The 27163-nt window shown below is 37.9% G+C and overlaps 1 protein-coding gene across 1 annotated transcript in view; it reads right to left on the bottom strand.

Moving 5' to 3' along the window:
• Nucleotides 1-24084: 24084 nt before the first annotated feature.
• The window catches only part of LOC128470300 (carbonic anhydrase-related protein 10-like), a 93389-nt gene continuing 90310 nt past the window's right edge, over nt 24085-27163 (bottom strand). Inside the window, exons 8-9 of the mRNA XM_053452166.1 lie at nt 25247-25412; nt 24085-24153 (exon numbers count right to left, since the gene is read on the bottom strand). Of these exons, the coding sequence (XP_053308141.1) occupies nt 24119-24153; nt 25247-25412 (201 nt within the window). The 3' untranslated portion in view covers nt 24085-24118. The remainder of the gene's footprint in view (nt 24154-25246; nt 25413-27163) is intronic.

The raw sequence follows: 27163 nt of genomic DNA, 5'->3' as shown, positions 1-27163 counted from the left end.
ACACAGTACCAAAACTGTAGTTCTCACATCCAATTCAAAACATAGTGATTTAGATCATGTAGTTATAAATAATAGCATATGTAAAAAATATATTTTAAAAAATATTTTTTTCCACAATTAAATCCCTTATTTTATTTTTATCATCATAAGCGCATGAATCAATTTTTTGGTGAACAGGTTTAGCACTGTGTTGCTGTCTTTGCTTTTTCTTGAGAGGTTTTATGATGTTCAGTTAGTGCACCAATTCAGTACAGAATACAGGTATTTTTTTCACTAGATGTCAGTATTGCATTATATTTCATGCTCTCTAAGCAATGCAATCTAAGGATTCTACAATTTTCAGAGACATGTAGATTTAAAGAGATGACATGCTATTAAAGATAATTTTTAAGTACATACATTTTATGAATAATTACAACTTAAAAGAAAATTAAACACTGTCCTTATATGGTCAAAAGAAATAAATATATTGGAAATGTTCTTTGTGACAGTGCCAAAATTGGGGGCATGTCATTGTACATAAACGAGTGATTTAAAACAATGGTCAATAATTGTTCAATGCTTTTTCATCTTAAGTATTTTGTGTTTCCAGGAACAACATAAACAGTTTTGTATAATGAAAAATTCTTCCTTAGATCCAATTTGTTTGATTAACTATCATCCTATCTCTGCTTCCTTTCACCTCTTGGACAGATTGTGTCATCTCTCGACCCTCAACGACCCTCTACAGTCTGGTTTTAAATCTCTTCTCTCTACTGAAACGGCTCATATCAAAAGTCTCCAATGACTTGCTCTCTGCCAAAGCAAAAGGTCACTTCTCCATTCTCATACTCTTGGATCTCTCTGCTGCTTTGGATACTGTTGACCACCACCTTCTTCTTGACTTACTTGCTTCTACAGTTATTTGAGATACAGTTCTCTCCTGGATCTCCTCATATATGTCTAACCGTTCCTTCTCTGTCAGCTTCTCTGGCAAGACATCATGACCTCTTCCACTTTCGCTTGGCGTCCCCCAAGGATCAGTCCTTGGCCCTCTGCTGTTCTCTGTTTACACTTCATCTCTTGGCAAATTCATCAACTCATTTGGCCTCCAGTATCATCTCTGTTTGTCCTGACCCCATTCCCTTAAGATTGTAAGCTTGCGAGCAGGGCTCTCTCCACCTAATGTATCGGTTTGTCTTAGTTTGTCTTGTCATACCCCTTGAATAAATGTACTGTAAGAAGCGCTGCATAAATTGTTGGCGCTATAAAAATAAAAGATAATAATAATAATAATAGGAGCATATCTGTTTGACAAGGATGAATTTTGTAGAAGTTTATTTTCTCCCTTCATGTCAGTCTTTTATACTTATTTTTAAGTGCACACTTAATGATTATGATGTGCAAAATGGAATATATGCATGTTTACAACCTTTCCTATATGTATTATGGACTAAGGGTATTTTTTCACACTTAGGGGCCAAAAGGTTTTCACTTTGATCCCCAGTGCAGCTGAGCCCAGAGTGATCAGCAAGGAGGACTCCAACCTTCTGAACACTCTTTTACATTTAAAATTTACTTTTACATTTAAAATTGTTTCTGGCAGTGTCAGGCAATGTAAGTCCAGGCATTCTCACTTTCGGTGGTCAATGTGTTTGAGTTTCCGTCAGTTTGGCAGGGGGTGCCCAATATGTTTGCTTTATTGGCATCTTTGAATATTTTGTACATCATGTATCTGTTAAAAAAAACTCTTCAGTGAAACATATTTGGTCTATATACCCTAATACATAACAGCAAAGGCTACAAAAAGAAAAGGCAGGATAAAGTATAAACACTGCCATGACAGGATTATATGCATTATTTGAATTATTGAATTGAAATCACTAACAAAGAACTAGAATTTCATTGCTGTGAAATTATACTCACTTATGATAAATTGTCAGTGCTTACATTGATTGAATTAACAAATCAATAATGACTTCAATGCTTAAAAAGGTTACTTTTATTCCATTTCTTTTTTTCCCATTTCCCTTTTATAATGGTGAAGAGAGCTGTCTGGGAGAATCAGCTAGTATCACCAAACATAAGAATTCTAAACGGGATATTGCCATCTGCAGAGGCCTTTGCAACCCTGTTTCAGCAGTTTGCAATGTTTAAAATGTTTGTTGCTCATAGAACTGTCAAGAACCTACTGGGATGTGGTGATCAGAGATGTCTTTAAAAGTTAGTGCGAAATGTGGAAAAAAGACCACTTAAGACATCTACACAGTTGACGTGGAGCAATCTGGAGCGATGGAGATGAGTGATTCTGGGAAAATGTTCTATGGACAGATGATAAAACCAAAGTAGAGATCTTTAGCAATGCAGACCAGCGATATGTTTATAGGTGACAAAATGAAGCCTAAAAATAAATGAATGCACTACCTAAAGTTAAATATAGTAGAGGATCTGTGATTCTGTGGGGCTGCTTTGCTGCCTCTGGTACTGAGGCATTGAGTATATCAAGAGAATCATGAAATCAGAGGCTCACCAAGGCATTTTACTTTACTGAGAGGTTGGTAGAAAAATGGAATGCCCCTCCATAGAGGCTAATACAGTAAGTGAATTTATACATGAATGGGATAGGCATAAAGTTATCCTGCATCAAAGACAAGACAGAGATGTCTTTAAAAGTTAGTGCGAAATGTGGAAAAAAGACCACTTAAGACATCTACACAGTTGACGTGGAGCAATCTGGAGCGTTCTGCAGACCTGATAGGCCAAATGGTTCTTCCATCTGCAGTCAAATGTTTTAGAATTCTAGATGGTAAGGCCCAATTACCATGGTTCCTCCAGCGGAACTATGATCCTAAGCCTACATCCCAAAGCATAAAATAATGATCAAAAAGAAAAAAAATGACTGTTTTAGACTGGCCGTCTCAACTAAATTGAAAATCTTTAGAAAGAGCTGAAATCTCCCATTGGGAAAAGGAATCCTGCAAACATTCTGCTTGTACCAATTGCAATTGAAGATGGTCTTAGGGAAAGATCCACCCTATTTGTACAAACCCAAGCACGTTATTCACCCTTTAAAAGTTACTAAATTTCAGGATGCATCTTGCTTGTGTTTATATTTTTTTTATTCTTTATTTATAGGGTTTCCTAGCAAGTGTGGTATGACATACATTAGCTAAATCAGCTCAACCCCCCACCGCCCCACCTAATATGTTTAATTAAACTGATGAACAAACAAAAAGCACAAGCTATAGGTAATTATAACTAATGCACTTAGTTATATGAAAAGCATTGTCAGTTTCCTTGTTAGCTTTTTTTATAGGAATCTAGTACAGCGTTTTGGAGCTCTATACACTGGTATACCACACAAAGGTATTGGGACACCTGACCATTACACCAACAGGGACTTTGATGACATCACATTCTAAATACATAGATATTAATATGTAGTTGGACCCCCTTTGCAGCTATAACAGCTTCCACTCTTCTTGAAAGGCTTTCCACAGGATTGTTTCTGTGGGAATATTTGCCCATTCATCCGGTAGAGTATTTGTGAGGTCAGGCACTGATGTTGGACGAGAAATCCTGGTTTGCAATCTCAGTTCAAGTGATGGAGTTGAGGTCAGGGCTTTGTGCGGGCCAGTCAAGTTCTTCCACACCAAACTTATCCTACCATGTCTTAATGGACCTTTCTTTGTGCACTGGGCACAGTCATGTTGGAATAGAAATGGGCCTTCTCCAAACTATTCCAACAAAGTTGGAAGCATAATGTCCAAAGGAAGATGAAGGTGTGGGACCCTTGTTAGCCAAGAGAAATATTGTGACATGTAAAACAGCTGTGTTTACAGAGGAAGAAATTCTACCTGAACTCTCCACGTTAAAAACAGACAAATCTATGGGACCTGATTTGATACACCCAAAATTATTAGAAGAGCTTCAATGTGCCCTGGCAAAACTGTTAGCAGACCTTTTTAACCAGTCACTTATGACAGGAGTAGTTCCACAAGACGTTGGCAACTGTAGTTCCACTGCTTAAGAAAAGGACGTAGGGAAGACTGGCCTAACTACAGACCAGTAAGCCTTACATCAGTAGTTGGTAACTTACTGGAAACCATGCTAAAGGATAGGATTGTTAAATATCTGCAAGTTGATGGTTTGCATGATCAGAGACAGGAAGACCCTGTCAGATTAACTTAATTTTTTTTGATAACTAAGTTATTGATATTGCCTATCTAGGTTTAAGTAAAGCATTTGACACTGTATCCCATAAATAAATGACCACTGTTTTTGTTTACTATGCACACATAAGGGCTTCTGTAGCTTCTGAGAATGTATCAGGCTGGTAGCTTGCTGAGTACTTGTACACTGACACATTTTGTTTTCCTCTGTGAGATTTGGCCTTTCTTATCTATCTGGTATAGCCCATAAACTTGGAGTTAAAGCATACCACACACTCATATGGAGCTCCTAATGGGATTGGAGTTATCCCACCGAAAGTGTTGAAGCACATGGTACTGTGTCTTTTAATATACTGTATCTGAATGCTATGCTCAGCTTGAACAATATTATTTTTCCCAGAAAGCATGATTTGTAATGTATCTCATCCAATTAATCATTTTAATGTGTGTCAGGACACCTTCTATGATGTAGTATCCTGAAGTACCGCAACGTTGAAAATAGACTTCATATGTAGCTGTAGTGGCATTTTTGAGTGGCTATGCCACACTCAACTTGACACCTCATGTCGTACTGTACCTGTAAATTGCACCACAGTATTTGCCTCTAGGGCTGGTTTGTCTCTGGGCTGCTTGCTTCCACTATGCACTGAACAGACAGACTCAGAGTGAGGCTATAAGAAACGTGCTGTAATAGACTGATAGACCTTACTATGATCCAATGAAATCAGGACTTACATACAGTCTCACTAATTATGATATTTGTGCTTTATATGCCAGCTGACAGGGACAGCAGTGTTTTATTTTCTCCTTTTCAGTGGACCTAGGAATCACTCTTCAAGTATCAGAATGATGTGCAATGCTGCGTAGATCGATCTGGCACTCATATGGGCAAAGTTATATTTAGGAAACTGAAAAGGGGGGATGAGAAAAGAAAAAATAAAGAAGTAAAAAAGATAAAGAGGAATGGAAAATAAAATGTTAAATTGCAAAAAATAGACATTGTAATTGATTCACTGAAAGGTCTAGTTGATGGCTGATATGGGAGTTGCATATATTATGAGCTGCAGTCAAGTTCATATGAGGTCACAAACATGTCCTCATCTGCAACCAGTGTAATTCCCTTGGTGCAAACAAATACTTCATATATTTTTAAAAATGCTTACAAGACCCTCTTATTGCTGAAGAATTTCAAAAGAGGAAGAGTCCCTACATCATGAGAATATATTTCACATGTTTGGTGAGAATAACTGGATAACAAAAAAATAAAAATACTACACATATATTGGTAGCTGGTATGTTGTTATAACCACCTTGGTGGATTTTGATCAGGTTAATATGGAGCTCATATGGTCTGAAGAATAGAGATAAACAAATAGGGAAAAAAATATTCAATAAGACAAAAAATACTTTAAAAATATATTTTTTCAGCTTTTCTCCCCAAACATTTAACCTGTTTCTATCAAAAGATTGATATGAGCCTCTGGAACATTAATAAAATGTATGTATGTGGGGTATTATTGTAATTGGGGAATGTTGCTGAACATAAATTGGATTATTGTATGCAGTAGCACCTACTCTGTAGAAGAAAAATGACAAAAATGTGCTTTTCTGTTTTTTTTTTACATATTAGCACTAAAATATTTTATGCATTTCCCTACATATCCTAAACAAAAATGATGTCTAATTCGTATGGATACACCAAATATGGAAAACAGTGATCATGGTTTAAATGTATGGGCAATGGCAACAAAAAAGCTCTAGTAGGTCTGGAAGGGGTTACATGTTGTGTGGATATCCCATTGCTTTTGCCGTGTGCCACTGTGTTTGAATACATTAACATCAGTATATAGCACAATAACAGAAGATCACATAAATAAATGATGCATATGCTGTGTCTGAGTGTAAGGAAACCATCAACTGCAAATTTTACTGTGCATTGAACCAAACATCCTGATCAGTAGTCTGCCTATGCTATTTCTTTTAAAACAGACACATTCTATCCAAATGTTACATCTGAAAATAGCTACTGTTTAGTCATTCTGTAGGAGTATACTCATTTTTAATTAATCTGGACATATAAAAAAAAGCAGTATATATATTTCTGGGAATATATTTATAGCGGAAACAACTACCATTAAGGATTGCACATTTTTATTTTTGAAAACTGTCAAGCGATGGAAACATTTTGTGCATTCTGAAATATGAAACATATATAGTACATTCATATACAATCTGTCATTGACCTGAAGCTATCCAACAGTTTTACACCATCATGCTCAGCAAGGAAGACTTAATCTGCAGTTGAAGGAGAAGAACTGCAAATGTGAGCTACAAAATTAACAAGAGGACCTCAGATGCATCAGCCTCGGATACAAAAGGACAGGAGAAAGCAAGAAGGCCTCTTTTTAGTCCCTCAAAGACTTCATTAACTTCTGGAGGCAAGTCTTTCATTTTAGCTCCCTTATTTGTAAGGGAAGCGATAGGTTCTACAATTTTAGTAATCTTCAGTAGTAATTGGCAAAGCCCAGTGATCTCTTTTCCATAGGTTAAGGCCACTAAAAGATGGCCAAATCTCTGGAGGGATACAATTCAAACCCTGCAGCAGAAATCATGTATTATAGGAGGAATACCTTGGGGGCTTCAAGCACACCCTTTTTTGTAGTACCACACAAACACGTTCTCAGTGGGATTTGAGGTCAGCAGAATAAATTAGGATATCATGCAGGTAAACTATGACAGAAAGATGAAGTCGATCCTGGAAGATGCCATTGATAAATTCCGAAAAAACGAAGGGGTGTTACACAACCTAAATGGCATTACGGGATACTGCTAATGGACCTTTCTGGTGTTAAATGCAGTCTGCCACCACGTATGTCCAGTTTAGTAACAATAACAGGTATTTATATAGTGCTTTTCTTCCAATGGGAATCAAAGTGCTTTACAGGGATAAACACAAATTAACTTGATGTAGTTACATAGTTAGACATTAATGTGGAACAATAAAAGTGAATAAGCAAAATGCTTGGGGAAAAAGATGAGTTTTAAGTCTTTAAAGATGGGACCTCCCTGACTGAATGTGGCAGAGGGTACCAGAATGTACAAGCAGCATGGCAGAATACATTGGAGCCTGATGGTGTGTGCACCCTGGGCACTGAAAGAAGAGAAAGATGTATAGATCAAAGGGGACTTTTTGGGATGTAGGGGGACCTGGTTCTTTGGGGGTTTAAATGCCAACAAAGCAACCTTATAATAGAGTCCCCATTTAATAGGAAGCCAATAAAGAGAGCAGAGAATAGGTGTGATATGGCATAAGCCGCACTGATTTGTTAATAGCCTGGCTTCTGCATTTTGAATCTGTAGGCGATTAAGTACTTTTTGTGGGAGGCCTGTAAATAATGCAGGCTTTGTCAGAGATGTAAGTTTACATATACAGTAAACCCTGTGTTTGAATTTTATGGCTATATATTCTTCCATGGCCAAACTTTCAGGTTCATGTGAGGGCTTTACATGTTTCCTAGGTAAAACTAAATTTTTTGTTATATTTTAGGTTAATCTATTCATAGATGATATAATATAAAAAATATACAAATGTTTTTCCCTCACCAAATATTTTGTAAAAGCTCCACCCCCTTAGTAAATTTATAAAACACTGACTATGCAGTGGTACATACATGTAGATTGCACACAAATGTATGAAGGTGAAGGGGTAAATTTGCTAAAGAAACAAAATGTAAGGCGAAAATACACATTTCCATGGCTGTGTAAACCTCTTTGCACCTTTGGTGCACCTGAGGGCTACAACACCTAAAGCATTCATCATTCTAGCATGAGGGTAGTGGGATTTGTAGTCCTGGAGCTGCGGCCATCCATTGCAGGTTGCATCCCCGGCCTGGAGTTAGACGCACGTCCCAAAGACGGCGTGCGCGTCCGGCTCCCAGTAAGGGGGGAATGTCTTGCGGGTGGTGACGTGGTGCTATTGGTAAACACAGGGAGGGGGAGTGTGGAACGTTGGAAGAATCATCCTCACTGCCCATATGGCCATACAGTAGGGGTTGGAGTAGTTCCTGCATCTCCTATAAAAGCCCCAAATGCCATGCCATTACTGCTTGCGTTGCATGCTGTGTGGTTTACCTTTTGTACTCCTACTAGTTGTTCCCTTAAAGGTACAGTCCCATTTGTATCCCCATTTACCATTTGACCTCCTGGCTCCTGACCTTGGCTTGTTCCTGGACTTCGGGAGACTCTATTACTCTGACCTCGGCTACCACCTGGACTTTGATTTTTATGTTATCTGTCATACCTTCATTAAACAACTGCCTGCTTTTGAACCCCAGGATAGTTTGTGGCTTTTCTTTTAGTCATTCCTGTGCTACGCTCCACTTACCCAACCACGACAGGCAGACAACCATGTACTGTGCGTGTCATTATGTAAACTCTTCCAATATCACAATCATGCTTACTTAAATCACTTCCTTGGGATATTTTTCTAAAAACTAGCACACAATTTATCAGTTGCCTCTGATCTTAACCCTAGCAATGCCAAGGATGTATTTCATACAGTTGACATGGATTCCCGGATGAATACCAAAATATGGGGTTATTCACTAGTGAACCATTTTAAATGAGGTAGGGTTAACATTTCATAAATTTCACCATCTACTATGAAGATTGTGACAGAACCCTCCATCACTGGGCCACTGGAGAGGCCTGACAGCCAGCCTCCTGCCTATTGACTACGGGCCCTGGCTTGGTATAGACTTCTGTGTCTACCCTAGAAGTATATCATCTAGTTTGCTGAGGGGTTTATCTCTGGTAGACAGCCAGGATGTGCAACCAGGGAGTGACCCCCATTGTTTTAGTTTAATGTCAGCCCCCCTCCCCATGGTGTACTACTCTGTTGTATAAGTCAGCCGCCCTCCCCATGGTGTACTAATACGTTGTATAAATCAGCCACCCCACCCTCCCAGTTCCACCACAACAGACATTTACCCCGGCCAAACCTTGGAACTGAGTTCAGCCAGTGATAGATAGTGGAAGTTGGGAACCTATTGTATTGTTAATCCTTTTACTGACCCTGTTGTCTCTAGGAGGCAGATTAAGTTTGTATCCCAATATCTTGATTTGTGTTAATGTGTGCTTTGCTTGTTATATCCAGCCATGCGTGTGAAAAATATACCCTACACTCGGCTAGTGACTGGGAGACCGGGGAAAGAGTGTGTGTCCCAGGCCAAGGAAGCAGAAGTCAGCGGAGGTAGTCGGTCGGACTATCCAGCTCCGTGACAAAGGTCCAATCCCAAATTTCTTTTTCAAGATGGGCATAGTTGGTCATGCATAATTTACAGTTAAATTAGTGGGGTTATTTCATTAACTTAACTATACACAATCACCTAGGCCCATTGTACATAAGAAATTTAGTGGGGTAGCCCCTTCAGAATGCAAAGTTAAATTGATGAGATAAAAATTTTAGCTGCATGACATTAGGAGGATTCAAGCGCGCTTTAAGTTGTGTCACAAAAAAAACACTACATTAGGAGATATTCTCTGTCTCGGTATGAGTGACCTTCAGATAATGTCAAATTTAAGACACTCAAAATGGCCCTAAAAAATTAAGAATCCAGAAAAAAACAATATTCTAAATTCCAATTTTGCTTTAATGTCCAAGTTGAGATGGATTGTGTTCAGTTTTATGTTCATTGTGCCGTGGGTATCCTTTCTGGACAAAAATCATTTCTGTGGCTTCTGAAAATAAAAAATAAAAAACCCTTGTGTTATTCTCCCAAAATGTATTCATGGAATAACTTCCTTGTTCTAATTTTGTTGGAAATGTAGCAAGGTAATTGTGTTTACTTGGAACCTTGGAACCTTTGGTTAGATTTGTTAAACTGAATAACATCTCCGAGCCCCAAGTATCAAGAAATAACATTAAACAAGCAATGCTATTAACATTAGTTCAAAAGGTCATGGGCATTTATGTGAATGGCTCGGTTATCATCTAAAAAATGAAATGGCAAAGCCTATAAAAAGGTCTTAAAGGTTCTTTGCTGCCTTAAATGGATTCAATGCTTTGTAGGGATATGGGATTTTAAGCATGTGTCATCACAAGCTATGTTCATTTCATTAAAAAAAACAAAAAAACACCAATGTCTTATTTTACAAATTCTTAATTGTTTCCACTATTAATCTGGAAACTTGGCATGCCTCTATTTGGAAATAACAGAAAAATAGTGCAGCATTAGTCTACTCAGTAAAGCGAAATTATTAAAGGTACAAGGTGAACACAGCAGAGAAAACTAACCCATTTAAATGTTTAATTGTGTGGCTGAACACATCAAGTAGGTGCAAATTACAGGAGTTTTGATGCCTTAACCCCTTCAGGACAAATTTTTTTTAACCATGTTTGTACTAAATGACCAGAGCAGTTTTTGTGCTTTTGCTATGACTTTATTCATTTAGTGCACCCACACACATTATATATGGCTTTTTTCTTCAGCACAAGCAGGGCTTTCTTTTGAAATACTAAATTATAAACCATCATTAAGAAAGAAAATTATCTAAAAATGCGGGGACAATTAGGAAAAAAGAAAAAAAAAACCCTCCAAAAGTGTATTACGGCATCGTCCTGTTTTTGGAAACACCTCATATACCTGGTATTTTTATTTATTTTGGCACTTACAGGGTTAAATAGGAATGACACACATCACTCTTTCTAAACAAGATTTTTGAAATATGTGGTATGCCGGGAGTTGCGCTCAATAGTGACCAGAAAAAGAAAAAAAAAATATTTTTTGCAAGATGACATCTCAAAGTATTTTACTAGTATTTTGGTCCTTTTTGGGGACTAAAACCAACCAATCCCGTTCCCGGGATCAAAAATACCCCACCCTAAAACATCACTTTTATTAACGTGTTTGTTAAAAGGTATAACCAAATAAAGATGTTTAAAAACACCAGTGTCACCAGTCCTACCGTAAAAGGTATACATCACTGTGACATGAGGGCATATGCGCACAAATAGCCCCCTTGACATGTTTCACTCCTCAGAGCTTCATTAGAGGTCTTGGCTAATGGCTTCCAAAATGGAGACTGTTTGGCCTTATATCTCCTTTGTTAATGACATCACAGATTAGGGGAGGGAACAATCATATCCAATGGTTACCGATATATTAGATGTGTTGCCAAACCCAGCCAATTGCTTTAAAGGTAACTAAGCATGACATCACCCACATAGTCCAATAGAATTCCATATGCATGAAGGGCAGCGGTTCTCTCCAATTCCCAAAGGTGAACAATCAAAGAAATTGACTGACAGTTATTCTCACCAATCATTAATGTTCCTTGCCGCTCAGAACCACTCCTATTACTGGATCTCCTACCCGTTGTAATTCTTATTTCTCACATTACACCCGGTTCACCAGTACAAATTGCTGGGTAACACAGTGGCTCAGTGGCTTACACCGTTGCCCTGCAGAATTGGGGTCCAGATCCCACCAAGGATACCAAAATCCATCAAAGCACCATATCCAAAAACAGTGTAAATTCACATCATTTTAGCATATTTGTTATACACATCACAATTGAATAATTCCCTTCCCAAATATACATTCCACAATATAAGTCTCCATAATATAGTCATACCTCCCTATAAAGTAAGTTAGGGCTGCAACTAACGATTATTTTAATAATCGATTAGTTGGCCGATTATTTTTTCGATTAATCGATTAATCGGATAAAAAAAATGAATGTAAATTTTTCATTTATTTAAAATAATTTACTAAACAAATGATGTTAAATACAAACAGCAGAATAAAAAAACTTTGATAATACATTTCTTGTCTTTATTTCCCAACCAGCCCCCCAATATATGCACATTTGAGCCCAGGCTTGCTACGCTGCCTCCCAGACATGCCATGCTGCCCCCCCACATATGCCACGCTGCCTACCACAGCACTCCACGCTGCCTCCCACATATACCACACCACGCTGCCTCCCACATCTGCCACTCCACGCTGACTCCCACATATGCCACTCCACGCTGCCTCCCACATCTGCCACGCCACGCTGCCTCCCACATCTGCCACTCCACTCTACCCCCCACATGCCACTGTGCCTGATACGCCTTATACCCCCTGAAACACCACTCCATCCTCCCCAGACATGCCACCCTGCCCTCCCCACATATGCCACGCCATGCTGCCTCCCACATCTGCCACTCCACAATGCCTCCCACATATGCCACGCTGCCTCCCACATCTGCCACTCCACGCTGCCTCCCACATCTGCCACTGTGCCTGATATGCCTTATATCCCCACTCCATCCTCCCCAGACATGCCACCCTGCCTCCCAGACATGCCACTTCTCTACCCCCAGATATGCCACTCTACCCCCAGATATGCCTTATACACCCTGATACACCACTCCGTCCTCCCCAGACATGCCACACTGCCCTCCCCACATATGCCTTATATACTGTATATGCCTTATAACCCCAGATATGTCACTTCACTGCCCCCAGGATTTAGATTCCCCTAAATTAACCCTAAACTCCCCATTAACCATAACTGCCCCTAAATTAACCCTTAACACCCCCTTAACCACAGCATCCCCTAAATTAACCCTAAAGACCCCATCAACCACAGCATCCCCTAAATTAACCCTAAACACACCATTAACCACAACTGCCTCAAATTAACCCCAAACACCCCATTAACCACAGCTGCTCCTAAATTAACCCTAAACACCCTATTAACATAACTGCCCCTAAATTAACCCTAAACACCCAATTAACCATAACTGCCCCTAAATTAACCCTAAACACCCCACTAACCATAACTGCCCCTAAATTAACCCCCACCTCCCCTAACTTTCAGTAGCCCATATATATATATATATATATATATATATACATATACTTACAGTTAGATGAGTGTCACAGCCATGTGGTTCTGGCCTGGAGAAGGAAGGGGCGGGGCCAGTTGTCACAGTGATTACAGGGAGGGGGAGTAAGTAGGAGCTGCTGCTGTGAGACGGTGAGTCAGACTAAACGGATTATATAATGAGGGGGATTTTTCAGAGCGTTTGCTCTGAAAAAACCCTCATTTTATAATCGATAATAATCGATTCAACTGATCGATAATGAAATTCGTTGCCAGCGAATTTCATTATCGATTATTATCGATTTTATCGATTAGTTGTTGCAGCCCTAAAGTAAGTAAATCATTATCAAATAATCAATATTACAAATCAAAGAGAGTCCCATTATTTTGAATCTACAAATAGGCTGAGAAGGAAAAACCTTCATTTAAGCCTAGAGGACTCAGACTTTTGAGTCTATAGATCCACTTGGCTTCCTCTTTTAATAGTAATCGATCCAGATTCCCTTTTGGTGGACCAAGTTTAAGTTGGGAGATACCCCAAAACCACTTAAAACGCTTCCTTTTTTCTGACACTCACGCATATTAAAAATAACCAACACATTGAATTGAATTCCCATGAGGCTCAGCCAGACATACTTTTTCCATGATGCTGGCTAAGCATCATGGGATGTGAAGTCAACAGAAAGCTGCAGATGCTAGATGTGAACTACAATTCCCATGATTCTCAGCCAGCCAGATGCCACCATAATGCTGGCTGAGCATCATTGGAAGAAAAAAAGAGATTTTTTTTCTTAATTGAAAAAAGGCTAATCTTAACTTCCCTGCCCAAACACACTGCCTTTATACACAACTGCTCATAAACACACATATACACATAAACTGCCTTTACACACACAAATACACGTACACTGACCATACACATATGCTGCCCTTACACACACATATACACCTACACTGCCTTTACACACACATATACACCTACACTGCCCTTACACACACACAGACATATATATGTATATATATATATATATATATATATATATATATATATATACACATACACTGCCCGTACACACACACGTTTATATATACATACAAAACACTTTCAAAAGATGGTCAGCACTCCAGGTCTTTAAATTGACAATTTCATTTTATTCAAAGTCAAGTCGACGTTTCAGTCATTGCTGACTTTCATCAGGACATACCATGACTGAAACGTCGACTTGACTTTGAATAAAATGAAATTGTCAATTTAAAGACCTGGAGTGCTGACCATCTTTTGAAAGTGTTTTGTATGATAACTGCTGGTTACTAGCACCGGGCTTGGAATATTTGGAATGGTGTGCAATGGACTCTGTGAGTAAATATATATACATACATACATTGCTCTTACATACACACATATATACACATACACTGCCTTTACACACACATATATACGGATACACTGCCCTTACACACGCTGCCTTTACACTCCTTTCTTCCCATCTCTTACCTCTTCTTCCATCCTTCTTCCATCCTCTGGTGGGAGCGGGAGGCCTGTCACTTCAGACCTCGCTTCACTGTTCCCTCATCACTATGCGCCAGCTAATGATGCAGAGCGTGGAGGTGACATCATATCCCCGTGCCCGGCATCATTTGGCGTGTGAAGAAGCAGTGAAGCGATGTCTGAAGTGACAGACCTCGCGCTCCCTAATGTTGAGCCGACTAGAGGGAGATTGTGATCTCCCCCCCCCCAGCAGCTGCACCTGAGATGAGAACGGCTCTCACCTCACCCTACCTCTGCCCCAAAATCGGACAGCTGGGGGGCATGAAGTTTCCCTGAATGACAGTTAGGAAATGTGGTCACCCTAGCACATTACAGTTTTCAAATATGGGATTTTGACAGATTTCTTGGGTCCAGGTCTCATTTGAGACACAATAGAGGTCCCGTATTTCATTTTAACCCCATTAAACGATATATTTTCAAAAACTAGACAGCTCAGGGAATCTAGTTAAGGGTATAATGGCCTTACCCATGCACCTTACAAGTTAGTCTAACCAAAAAAAAGGTATGAGGTACATCACAGAGCCGATGAGCCCACTTGGGCATGATGTACCTGGTGCATCACCGGACGCGAAGGGGTTAATACAGGTCCAAAACCATGATAATTTTACAGCTCTCCTGCCTTACATTGGCTACCTGAATCATACAACATCAGCAGCTTAACAGTAGGTGAGGGAGCAGCTTAATGTACAGGAATAATGTTGGAATCTGTAAACACAGCTACATTGGTCTGTTCAGTGTACAGACCTGTAAAATGGAGACCTTGGGAAAAAATGGCAGATATGCGTTAAGATATGGCTTACAGTTGAGTTATGAAGATATTTCCATTATTCACATCAAAAACGATGGATAGTTACACTTGCCTGCTGGGATTTGCCTTCAGTTCTGGGAACGGTGCAATCTGTATTAGTGGAATTTATTTTTAAAAAGGTTGATGTTTTAATCATGTTTACATTAGCAAAGGAAAGGTAAACTACTTTGGTTTTAACATATCTATGCCTTAACCAAAACTATTTGCAGCTTTTTGTTGTAGTGTCATAAATTTTATGCTATGGAAGGAGAGCAATGCTAAATGCTAAAACAAAACACTAGCATTTCTGTGATCCGAACAACTACTTGTTTTCTCATCAGGTCCCAGAAAAGCTTTAGATCAAGCAGCCTTTGCTTCAACAATTGCCAAGAGGATCACTTACTGCATTAAACACATTCTCGCTCACAAAGCAGTGCTTTACTTGGAATGTGCACTGCATTTACATTAGTATATTTCTTTGCCAAAAAAAACCCCATATATATATATATATATATCCATTGAAGATATCTGTAGAACAAGAACTACATGGGTTTTCTTAAAATTGCTATAGCTGCTATTGAGATTTCAGGCACCTTTTCTGCAATATTTTGAGAAATTGTGAGACAAGAAATCCTCTTTAAGAAAATATGGAAAAAGTAGTCTGTAAAATGCATTAACATTATCGGTGCCATGCAAGATGCATATTGTTATAAGGATTTCCTATTAACCAGTTAATGCCCCATAGACGTACTGGCACACCCACAGAAAAAGGTGACAGGATATTCCTAAAGACATACCTGTACATCCAGTCTTTTTTGGGACACCTGCTTAAAGACATCCTGGACTCTGTCCTGTCAGCAGAAGCCAGCATCTGTGTAACAGCATGAGCACAGTATACCTTTACTATATAAATACTGACCATGTGATTGGGCATTCCCTACCAGTAAGTATCAATTTTGTTCCCACCTGAAATTCTCAAAAGAGGAGACCCAATAAGACCTTTCCAGGCCCTGTTGGGACCTCTAATTGCTCCCTCAGCTGGCTGAAAACACACATTGTAGGGAGCCCAGCGATGTTACCATGACTTCACTGGCATCCTTAAGATGATTTCCCTAAGGCACGCCTACACATATTGCAAAACAAAGAATAGAAAAATAATAACAAAAATGTGTGCCCTTCACGAATATTGGCACCCTTAGTAAATATGAGCAAAGAATGCTGTGAAAAAGTGTCTTTTTTGTTTAACCTTCTGATCTTTTATGCAAAAATAATGCACAAAAATACTCCCATGGATATCAAACAATTGCAAACACAACACAGGTATATCCCACAAAAAGTTGAATATATGTGTGGCACAAATATTGGCATTTAGTCATTCATCACAATGGGTAAGACCAATTAATATAGGCAGGATGTGCAGTAAAAAGTTGTGCAGCAAAATGGAAAGTGGCTATAAGAAAATCGAAAATGCCCATTACCACCATCAAGGCAATAATACCAGTCAACTGGTAATGTCATGAATAAACCTGGAAGAGGACATGTGTCTATATTTTCTCAACCTGGGGTGAAGAGGTTGGTTCAAGTGGCCAAATAATCTCCAAGGATCACAGCTGGAGAACTGCAGACGTTAGTTGCGTCTTGGGTTCAGAAAGTCTCCAAAATTACAAATGGATGTCACCTACATTACCACAAGTTGTTTGCAAGGTTCCAGGAAAAACTCTACTCTTTTCCAAAAACAAACTCAACCATTTGCCACACACTACTGGAACTTCAAATTGGATCAGATTCTATGGGAAAATGAAACTAAAATAGCTTTTTTTGGCAATAAACACCAGGGGCAGTTTTGGCACACACAGGGAGGTAGCCTCATGCCCACTTTGTTTCCGTGCCCGTGAACAGAAACAACAGGGGACTGAGTTCGAGGACTGCAACTCAGTTTCCCTTCTCGTGATGCTGCTCAGACCCCTCTACAAGTAACACCCACCACTGCAACCAAATAATTATAGTAAAAAAAAACTCTTCAGTACCCAAACCTCTTAAAGCAGTAGTATGAAAATTACATGAAAAGTACTGTTATAAACTTTAACATTTAACATGCTAACTGAGGCCTGTAGAGTTTGAGATTTTTGCAATTTCTTTGAGCATTGAACCATCTGACCTTGGGATGACACTGCTAGGATGTCCACTCCTGGGAAGATTGGCAAAGTCTTGACTGACTGTAGAATGATGGAATTTAAATTGTTTGGAAATGGCCTTGTAACCCTTTTCTAGATTGATGGGCAGCAATTGCTTCTCTAAGATAATTGCTGATGTCTTTCCTCATTGGCATTGTATTAACACACACCTGAATGCTCCAGACCAGCAAACTGCTAAAACTTGGTGGTCATGTTGCAGATGATCAATTAATCAAGAGCATTTGATTAGCAGCACCTGTCTGCTACTTAGCATCTTAATTCCTATGGAAGCAGTAATGATGTACTTAGGTTTTACACTTCTGTAGACCTGCTAAGGAACATATGATTGTTAATATGTTCTGATATGTAAAACCACATAATTAAAAGAAGATGCACACACGACTGTATGTATGTGGAATATCAGGGAATGTTGTAAAATTTAAATCGCCTTATTATTTAGAAGTGGAACATATTGGGTAGAATAAATCTTGAGCGAAATTTCAAAAAGTAGCATAGTTTTTTTTACATATTGGAGCTAATCATTTTTATTTTAAAAGAAGACACTAGTTTAGACAAAAAATGTCTAAATTGTGTGGGCATATGACATGGAATAGGGGAATAATAGAGCAACAGACATATTGTAAAATAGACCAAAAACAATCTAGTCTTTTGGGTATGAAAAATACCCAATCCTTATGGGGGCTGAATGGAATCTCCCACTACTTTTTTCTTTTGCTGGTATAGTTATGTAGTTAGTGTGCACAGCCTAATTTAGCTTCTTTTTCATGTCTATCCAGTGTTGCTCTTCCTGTCTGACATGTAACTGAACAGGGATATCCCATTCTCCTTCAGACACCCCATACTTCAAGATGCATATTGGTGAAATTAAGACCATACTTTTCGGCAATATGAGGTCAGTACATATACCTCAATACACAGATGCCACTACTATCTTACAATCTATAGGCACCTTCCTGCTAACAAACAAAAGTTTGGATAGTGCTAGAGGACCACAGGTAGGTGAATACTAACGGGAACATTTTAGGTACCGTAATTAAAATAAAATAATTATGGGAGTTTAAAATAAAGCATTAAATATGTATTGGTTACCTAATTAAAAAAAGATTGGGCAGAATGTTGGGAGTTACTCATTAAGGTAGGGATCTGGTCATCCTATGCTAGCTGGAGCCCAGATGATAAGCTTGGTTCTACCAAGTACAACTATGTTGGTTTATGGGGAAGATTTCAGTTTACAAAATAACCAATGTGCCTCTAAATATGGGAAGAAGAAGTTTATACTTAGATTAATATATGCCGGTACTATGCACGCACAATATCACAGAAAGTTTAAAAGGGAAGGAAATATGTTAATGAAGATTGTGAGGAATGTGATATGAAATAGTTAATTAGCACAGGAAGCAAAATAGTGCAGTTTGTGCCCAAACTTACATTGTATCATATATTCTATCTTTCTCTCCAGACCACTCAATGAGCAATCTGTATGTTAAATGGGCACTACAGCCATCAACGCTGTGGGGGGGGGGGGGATTTTGTTCTGACACCTGTGTGCATCAGCAAAAAGATTATTGTGTATTACGTTGTGGCCTGACTGTGACTGTGACCAGGTCCTGTCTCCTGACCTCTGCCAGTTCCTATTTCACTCTGCTGCCGCCTGCCTGTTTGCAGTGCAGTCCTGTGTCTGTAGATAGCTCCAAGAAGAGGTCTAAGGCCATCTTTTGTCAGAGACTCTTGTATCTGCTTGCCGCATGCAGGATACTGAGCAAGCACCTATATAATGCTGTACCTATAGCTGTACAGTTATATTTCACTCAAGTAAGAGATTAAGTTGGGTACATTAGAAACTAATTTATGCTGTATATCCAAGTTGAAGACTTTCTCTGGACGCAGGGAGATTTATAGTTTTTACCAGGGATTGAGAATTGTACTGGTCCTTGTAGCCTCTAGTTTAGTTTGCATATTACTCCAAAGCATATTTTGTATAAATATTTTCCATCCGGTAATCAATAAGTTTAGTAGAAAATATAAAAGTTTATTTTGGTTCCCTAAATGAATAACCTTGATCAGCATATAAGACATTTTATTAGCCAATTACATTTTTTTAATTGAAAAATGACCCACACCTCCCATGTTTTAATGGCCTAAAATGTACCCTTACGTAGGATGAGTTTGCATAAAACAATTTATAGAGGCTACTCAGACCTCCCCAAGAGTCGGTCCAAACCTCCCCGGGGTAGGCGTAACCCACAGGTTAAGAACCTCGGTGCTGGAGAGACATTCATTTCCTACTGATCTTTTTGATTTTTTGTTATCGCTTCCGACAATGCTATTTGGTGATATGTATTCTTATGTGTTTTTTATTTTTGGCTTTTATGTAATGCATTACAAGTATATAACACATATAATATAAATACTAACATTCTCTATGGAATAATATAGTTGAATTTGTGCAAAAAAATACAAAATACAGTGTTTTGAGGATAATGAAAGTATTTATTTTTTATTTTCCAATAGAAAATGACCGTGACATGCAATATATAAATCCAGAACAGCAATCCTTTACAAAAATCCCCATACATGCCTTTGATGCATATTGGTGATAACATCAAGCCATAACAGTAAATTATTTTAAAATCTGAACAGTCATCACATTGTTATTGGAGTCTATTTCATACAACCATAAATAAAATGTGATATTGTGAAGACAAAACAATACCAATCGGGCTCATACCTATACAATCATATTCAATAAATAATATTATATATATATATATATATATATATATATATATATATATATATATATACATACATACATACATATATACACACACACCATTTACAAGCTTGTGGTCAATCAGCAATTTCTAGCTGTGCTAACATGATTGCAAAAGGGTTTTCTAATGCTCAATTAGCTTTTTAAACTTAAACTTGAATGAACACAGGAGTGGTAGTTGTTAATAAAGGGTATCTGTATGCCTATAAACAATGTCTACACTGTATTTGTGACCCAGTTAATATAATCTTTATAGACAAAATTAGCCTTTCCTTAAAAAAAAAACAAGGACATTTGTAAGTGACCCAACATTTTTAAACAGTGGTGTGTATATGTATATATATATATATATATATATATATATACTTATTTTTTCATGAACTAATATAATAGAAAGCGCTATACTCTTCCCATTACTTGCCATACTTTTGTGCTTTTATACTGAGATTTGTTTCATAAAAATGTATATATCACCATGCAATAAATAGTTTTCAGCTCTTATTTAAGACTTTTCTGGTGTATTTTGATGATCAATAGGCTGGTCCATAAAGAGACATTTAGTGAAGGTATGATATACATTCTCAAGACTAGCATGCATCATTACTATGTTTAAAAAACAAGCATAAATAAAAAAAGGACATCATTTCCAAAAGAGTGGTTTATATTCGGGAAATGGCTAACATGTGAAAACACCATGCATATTAATCTGGAATGTAAAAAAATGTAATATTTAATTTTCTTATACCTATTTGTACGTAAAAATATTTGCTTTGGAATGTAAAAGTAAGAGATAATTGATTCAAAATTACCTAATCATTATTTTCTATTTTTTATATGGTATTGCAGAAAGAAAAAACATGTTAAATGTTTTAAAGGCATGTTTTTTTTAGAATTCGCAAATACTATATTTATTGAGTATTTGTTGATTGATAACATTGTATCAGTGCCTAAAAAGCAAATATGAAATAGCTTACAAATATCTGAAGTCTATGTGTTTAGCTATAGGGGCGGGCAGGCCTTGGGAATGGGGGGCACAACTGCCGACAGGGCTGGTCCAAAATTCTAAATTCTTCACAAAAGGGCTGGTTCGACTTGGACCAGGCCACTCATGGGGGAAGGGAGAATGCAGCAAGGTCACGTAACGCAATGCATGCACAGTATGCAAGAAGCCAGAAAGTGACCTATGGGCGAGGTAAGGGGGTGACGGGAGAGAAAGATTGGCAAAGGAAGGGAGGAGGTACATATGTACATTAGAGTGAGAGTTTATGTGAACTATGTTAGTATGAATGAATGTGTGTGTGTGTGAGAGAAGAAGTGCATTGGCATGAATAAGTTTGTGTTTTAGCATGAGTGTTTGTGTCAGAGTGTGTGTTAGTGGATAGTAGTATGTGTGTTAGCAAGAGTGTGTGTAAATATGTGTGCCAGTGTGTATGTGAGTATCCGGGGACAAGTGACCAATGAGGCCACTTGGGTTTAACTGACCCTGTGGTCAGTAACCAATGAAGAAGGTGACCATGCAGAGATCAGGTGACTGGTAATCTACCTGTAGCTGGAATGCAAAGAGCACTAAACATCTTTGAGTGCTTAATGAGTTCCACACATTTCAAAAAAACACATGTGATATAGAAAATAACGAACATAAAAGTCTGTGCTCTTCAAAAATGATACATTGCATACAATAGAAAATTAGCCCTACAAAATCTCTTTGGGGTTACGATAGCACCTCTTTTATAAGGCACACGTAATGCCCAATCAGGGGAGAGTACGTCACCAAAGGGCTGTCATTTTGCCCCAAGTTGATTGACTGAAGATAGCATATTGAAGAGATAAGAAAAGAGAGAAGATAAAAGATAGATGAAGAAAATGCAGACACGAAAGTGGGAAAGATAGGGAAACGTTTAGAAAGCGTGAGAGAGTGAACAAGAATGAGAGTGTGAGGGAGTGAGAGCGACAGAGCGTGAGGGAGTGAGAGCGACAGAGCGAGAAGGAGTGAATATGGCCACCAGGCAACAAATTTAAAAATGCCCCTGAATTTTTGGCAGAACTGAACGGGTAGGGAATGTTATTTGGTGCCCGAAAATGAATGAGCCGGAAAAAAAAGTCTAATATTTTATGTCTAATATTTAGAAACGTTTATGTGCATATGATTTTACAGACGGCTAAGACCAGTGGTGGTTACAGGTGTTTGTAGCAACTAGTGTGTACTCCAATATATTCTGAGTTGTGTCTGATAGATGTTGTAGGGGTCTAAACCTAGGAGTTCAACTTAGGGAGAAGTCAATGGTGCTGTGTTTAACCACCCAATGAGGCTCGCAATGCACTTTCTATTGGACTAGCTAATTCCTGGTGTAAGAAAGAGGGCTCCCACACTTTTGTACTAATAAAAAGGTTAAGGTATGTGTGCATCGACGCATATGAAGGTATCAATGTGCAAAAAAACTCCAATATTAAATTCTCCAGCAGTGATGCCACAACAGTTTAATGTTTTTTTGTATTCAAAACTTATATCAGCCTGTCTGAGGCAAATGGTCTTTACTTTTTGGCGTTACCTGTACTTCTGTCTTATTTAGGTCCTCCAAGTAAGCCAGGAAGCATCAGTATGTAAACATCTTGCACATTGTCAGTAGCACTCTGATTAAAATCATTGAAGCAGCAATCACATATATGATAGGAAAACAACTGCAAGGGGGCATCACATAAATTTAAAGGGACCACAGTCATCCTATGCATTAAAGTGCATTTGATGACTAAAATGTGCCGTTAATGACGTTGAAAAAACCCACTATGTCTATTGAGTCCATACTTTCTAATATATTCCTAATTGCTTTTATCCAGAGGATGTCAAGCAAAAACCTGCAATAAACTAATAGTAGTTTTAGTCATAATAAGGGATAATGATTTTGTGTCAAAATAATGCTGGCGTCAAACTGCAAATTTCCTACCATTACAGATAAATACAGGTTTTTTTTTTACATTCAGCATCCATACTATACACTTCCATCTTCTCCTTACCTTCAGTAAAGAACAACCATCCCTAAGGGATTTATTTAGTATAGAAAAAGCCTTCCAAGTTGGGAGTCTCATCACGGCATACAGTATAAGCAGCAAGTAGACAATCTGATTAAAAGAATACCACCTCGGAAGACTTTTTCGACACTAAATAAACCCAGGTTTCTGGCGACGGAAAACTTATCTTGGCTCTATCTTGTAGCCTATGTTTTAACATCTCCAAATCACTCACTTTTTATACAATTTTAATGTGTTATTTTTCACTACCTAATACCAAATATTTTACGTTAAAGTCTAATTTTAAGCTATATGTTAAACATACCATTATGGCCCAGAATGAACTTAAGTAAACACAATTCTAAATAAGACCTACATAAACGTTAAGTTATATGTTCTTACTTACGTTTGATCTCAGTGGTTAAAAGGTTACGTTATGATAGATGGCAAAAGTGATAAGATGGAATGTCTATCAATAGTCATAGTGTGGTCTGTAATGATCTGAAGAATTTCACATTTGGCAACAGGGACACCCAAGATCATTAGCAGTCTTTGTGCAGCATGTCTAGCTTGAATAATTTTGGTTTTCTTCACAGATTTTAAGTCCTGGGTCATTTGGCTGGAATTGGTCAAATTTGCTAACCTGCTTCCTGGTATTTTATAGAGGATAATAATCGTGATGCCATTTTTTTCTATCCAAATTTGTATTAAAAGTCAAAAAATCACACACTTTTTCCCCAATGTGTTGATTTTAAGTTTTTGCAGCTGAATGGCTGGAATCCTTCAGTCTGGGTTTGAGGAAGACAATGGCCTGTCAACTACAAGAAGAGAGAGAAAATGTCATTATTTATTATTGCATGAAGGATTAAGTAGCATTCCAAATTATAATATAGAGTATACAGTGTGGATCACAATTTTCAGGAATAGAACCTTTGTCCATGTATTTCACGCAGAGAGAGGGAGAGAGACATTTTCTGCAGATATAAATAATGTATTAATACTCAATGTAATATGTTTAGATGAAACAATATTTATAATTATTACATCGTTTTACTAAACAATGTCCTTCGTGATTAAATGCAAAGGACTGAAATCCTACTGCACTTAGGAGTTAAATTGATTTTAAAATTGATTTGATTTTATATTGATGGAGCTATTTTGACATTTAGCACAAACATTATTCATGTATAATGAGGCAATCAATGCTAAACAAGATATAAAGATAGAAAAACATAGAAAATAATATGTCAGGGTTATTCTCTCTAACATTACTAGTAGGGGGCAGCTGTGTTATCTGCCCTAGGCCAACTGTTCCAATGGGAAAGAGCCACTATGCCACATAATATGGCACTAACCTCCATAATGCAGCACTGTAAGATATGATGTCATATCCCAGGCATCCAACACAAAAATACAGTGGAACTGTCATAAATTCTACCATTCATTGATTCAGTTTCAGCCTACTTACAGCTTGTGGTTTTTGTTTGTCATTCAGTATAATTCTTTTGTAAATATTTAGTTAACTTAGTGGAAGCTGTGACCAGGGGGCCGCATGTGACAGATTCATTGTTATTTAATCAATTTATGTCCTAAATTTCAATCCTTTCCAAATATTACAAAGGCTGCATGAAGAAATCATCAATTGCTACCACTTAACACAAGGGGAGAAAATAACATAATATCATGTTATAATGAGAATCTATGTATAAGTGTTTGTTAACATGACAAGTATATGTGAGCATGAATGTGTGTGTGTAGGCATTACTGTTAATGTGTAACTGGGCAAAGCTGGCACAGACATGCTGTTTGGGGGCAAAGGTGGCACTGATAATCTCGGTAAATTTCCTCATACAATAATACATTATATGATTTTTGTATAACTACTCTAACAGTTTGAAAAATACCACTTACTGTGAAGTTTGTAGTTAGCTCCTTTGCACTTCCGTCCTGGTTTGCGGAAATCAAGATTTCCCCTCAGACCACGGTGGAAAAGTGGTTGTACTGGCCGGAAATTGTCACTCATACTCTGAAATATTTGAGATGGCTGGTTCTGGCTGAGTAAGCGTAAGGAATGCATCTTTAAATAGAGGGAGAGAGAAATGGGAATATTTTAACCGTTTCTGCAGTGTATATAACATTTATATAAACATAATGCTTACATGGACTCCAACACATTTTACTGCAAATCAGGCATTCGTTAATTATTAGAGTTTGCAAAATCAGACCCATTTAGCTGCCTGTACTGAAAATTGGCAAGCCTACCCCAGCATACTAGTATATGCTTAATAGAACTCCCACTCTAATCTATGGCGGCTGAATAGGAGTTGCAGCAGCCAATAACATGTATGTTATCGCTGGTGCTGACATACATTGCTAGTGCTTTAATGGTACTAGACATGTATGCACTAATACTAATACTTCCTACTTTCAGTAGAGGCAGCTAGAGGCAACAAGACAGTCTACTAACTAAACAATGCATGATCCAGTCTGCATGCGGTAAATACATTTCTGTATATACAAAACGGAATATTACAAAAATTAAAAATAGAAATTACATTTTGAGAACTCTCCACATGCAGATGTATGTGGTGACCTTAAGACTTTTCTCTTGCTTATACTTTTAAAGTCCAGCCACACGCATATTTTAAGCAACATCCCCCAAGTACTTGGGCACGTTACCATTTTTTTCTATTCTATCGTTTTTAGTTCTTATTTTAAGTGTTTTGACTGGAGAGCCATTTGATGTCTTTAAAGATCTCAGGGATCTCTATTGGGACCAGAAGGTACATACATGGTGGCATCACTGGAGTCCATTTAATTATTATTTAATTTATATTTTTTCTATTTTTTAAAGAGAGGGTAGTAGAAGCATTATTAAACACTCATCTACAGACACCAGACAAGCCATAAGGCTTGTGTTTTCCCTGAGAAGTCTCATGGTTCTGCCACAACCACAAGGGATTCTGGGTAGGCAAATGCAAATAAGGTCAACAATGATCACCTTTTGCCTCTATATCCACTTTATACATGGAACCCTTGAAAGTAATTGCCTGCTGTATAAGACAGCCTTTAGACAAAGCTTGGGTAAGAGGTGCAGTAGCCAGGTGCACTCTCCCTCTTTTCACTTTGATCCTCACTGCAGCTTGATTACCCACATCGCTAATCAAAGTACCTGTGATCAGCCTACAGGGGGTCTCATCAGAGGTCCCAAGAGGGTATGGACTGTATTAATATGTTTTAAAGGGAGTTAATGGGTTAATATACATTCTTTAGGAGGCTGTCTGTAAGTAACACTGGCATATTCATTTTCCTTTATCGTATATGCACAGACCACAGTTTCCCTGGCAATCTTTATGATTCGGTTGTGTAGCACTTTTACAAATACAGTTCATCTTGTGTAAACAATAGGTCTAATCTGTCTGAAACACACAATTAGATCGACAAAATGATATTTTCACGGTGATATTTGACATGATTTAGATTGACAAAATGACATTGTAAGAGTAATATTATGGCAGTTAATGGAAGCTGCTTCATTTATATCACTTGTCTCCCTTAGCACAGTAATTGTCTCTCACTAAAATATTCCTTATTTATATTTTTACATATGACCATGTTTTGTATGTGTAAGAATAAACAAAACTATTACAAAATAGTATGATAAAAACCATGATGAACTTGATTTTTATTCTTTTCTCACAGACTGCAGAAGGGTGCATAACAATTTACATATCTGCCATCTATTTTCCAGCTTAACACAATAGCCCACGGGTGACATTCTCGCAAACGAGGTACAGATGCTATATTGTATCTCAGCAAGTGAGTTAT

This window comes from Spea bombifrons, chromosome 12 (assembly GCF_027358695.1).
Source record: "Spea bombifrons isolate aSpeBom1 chromosome 12, aSpeBom1.2.pri, whole genome shotgun sequence".
Taxonomy (NCBI): Eukaryota; Metazoa; Chordata; class Amphibia; order Anura; family Pelobatidae; genus Spea; species Spea bombifrons.
The sequence above is the reverse complement of the archived record's forward strand: the minus strand, read 5'-3'. Positions and strand labels throughout refer to the sequence as shown.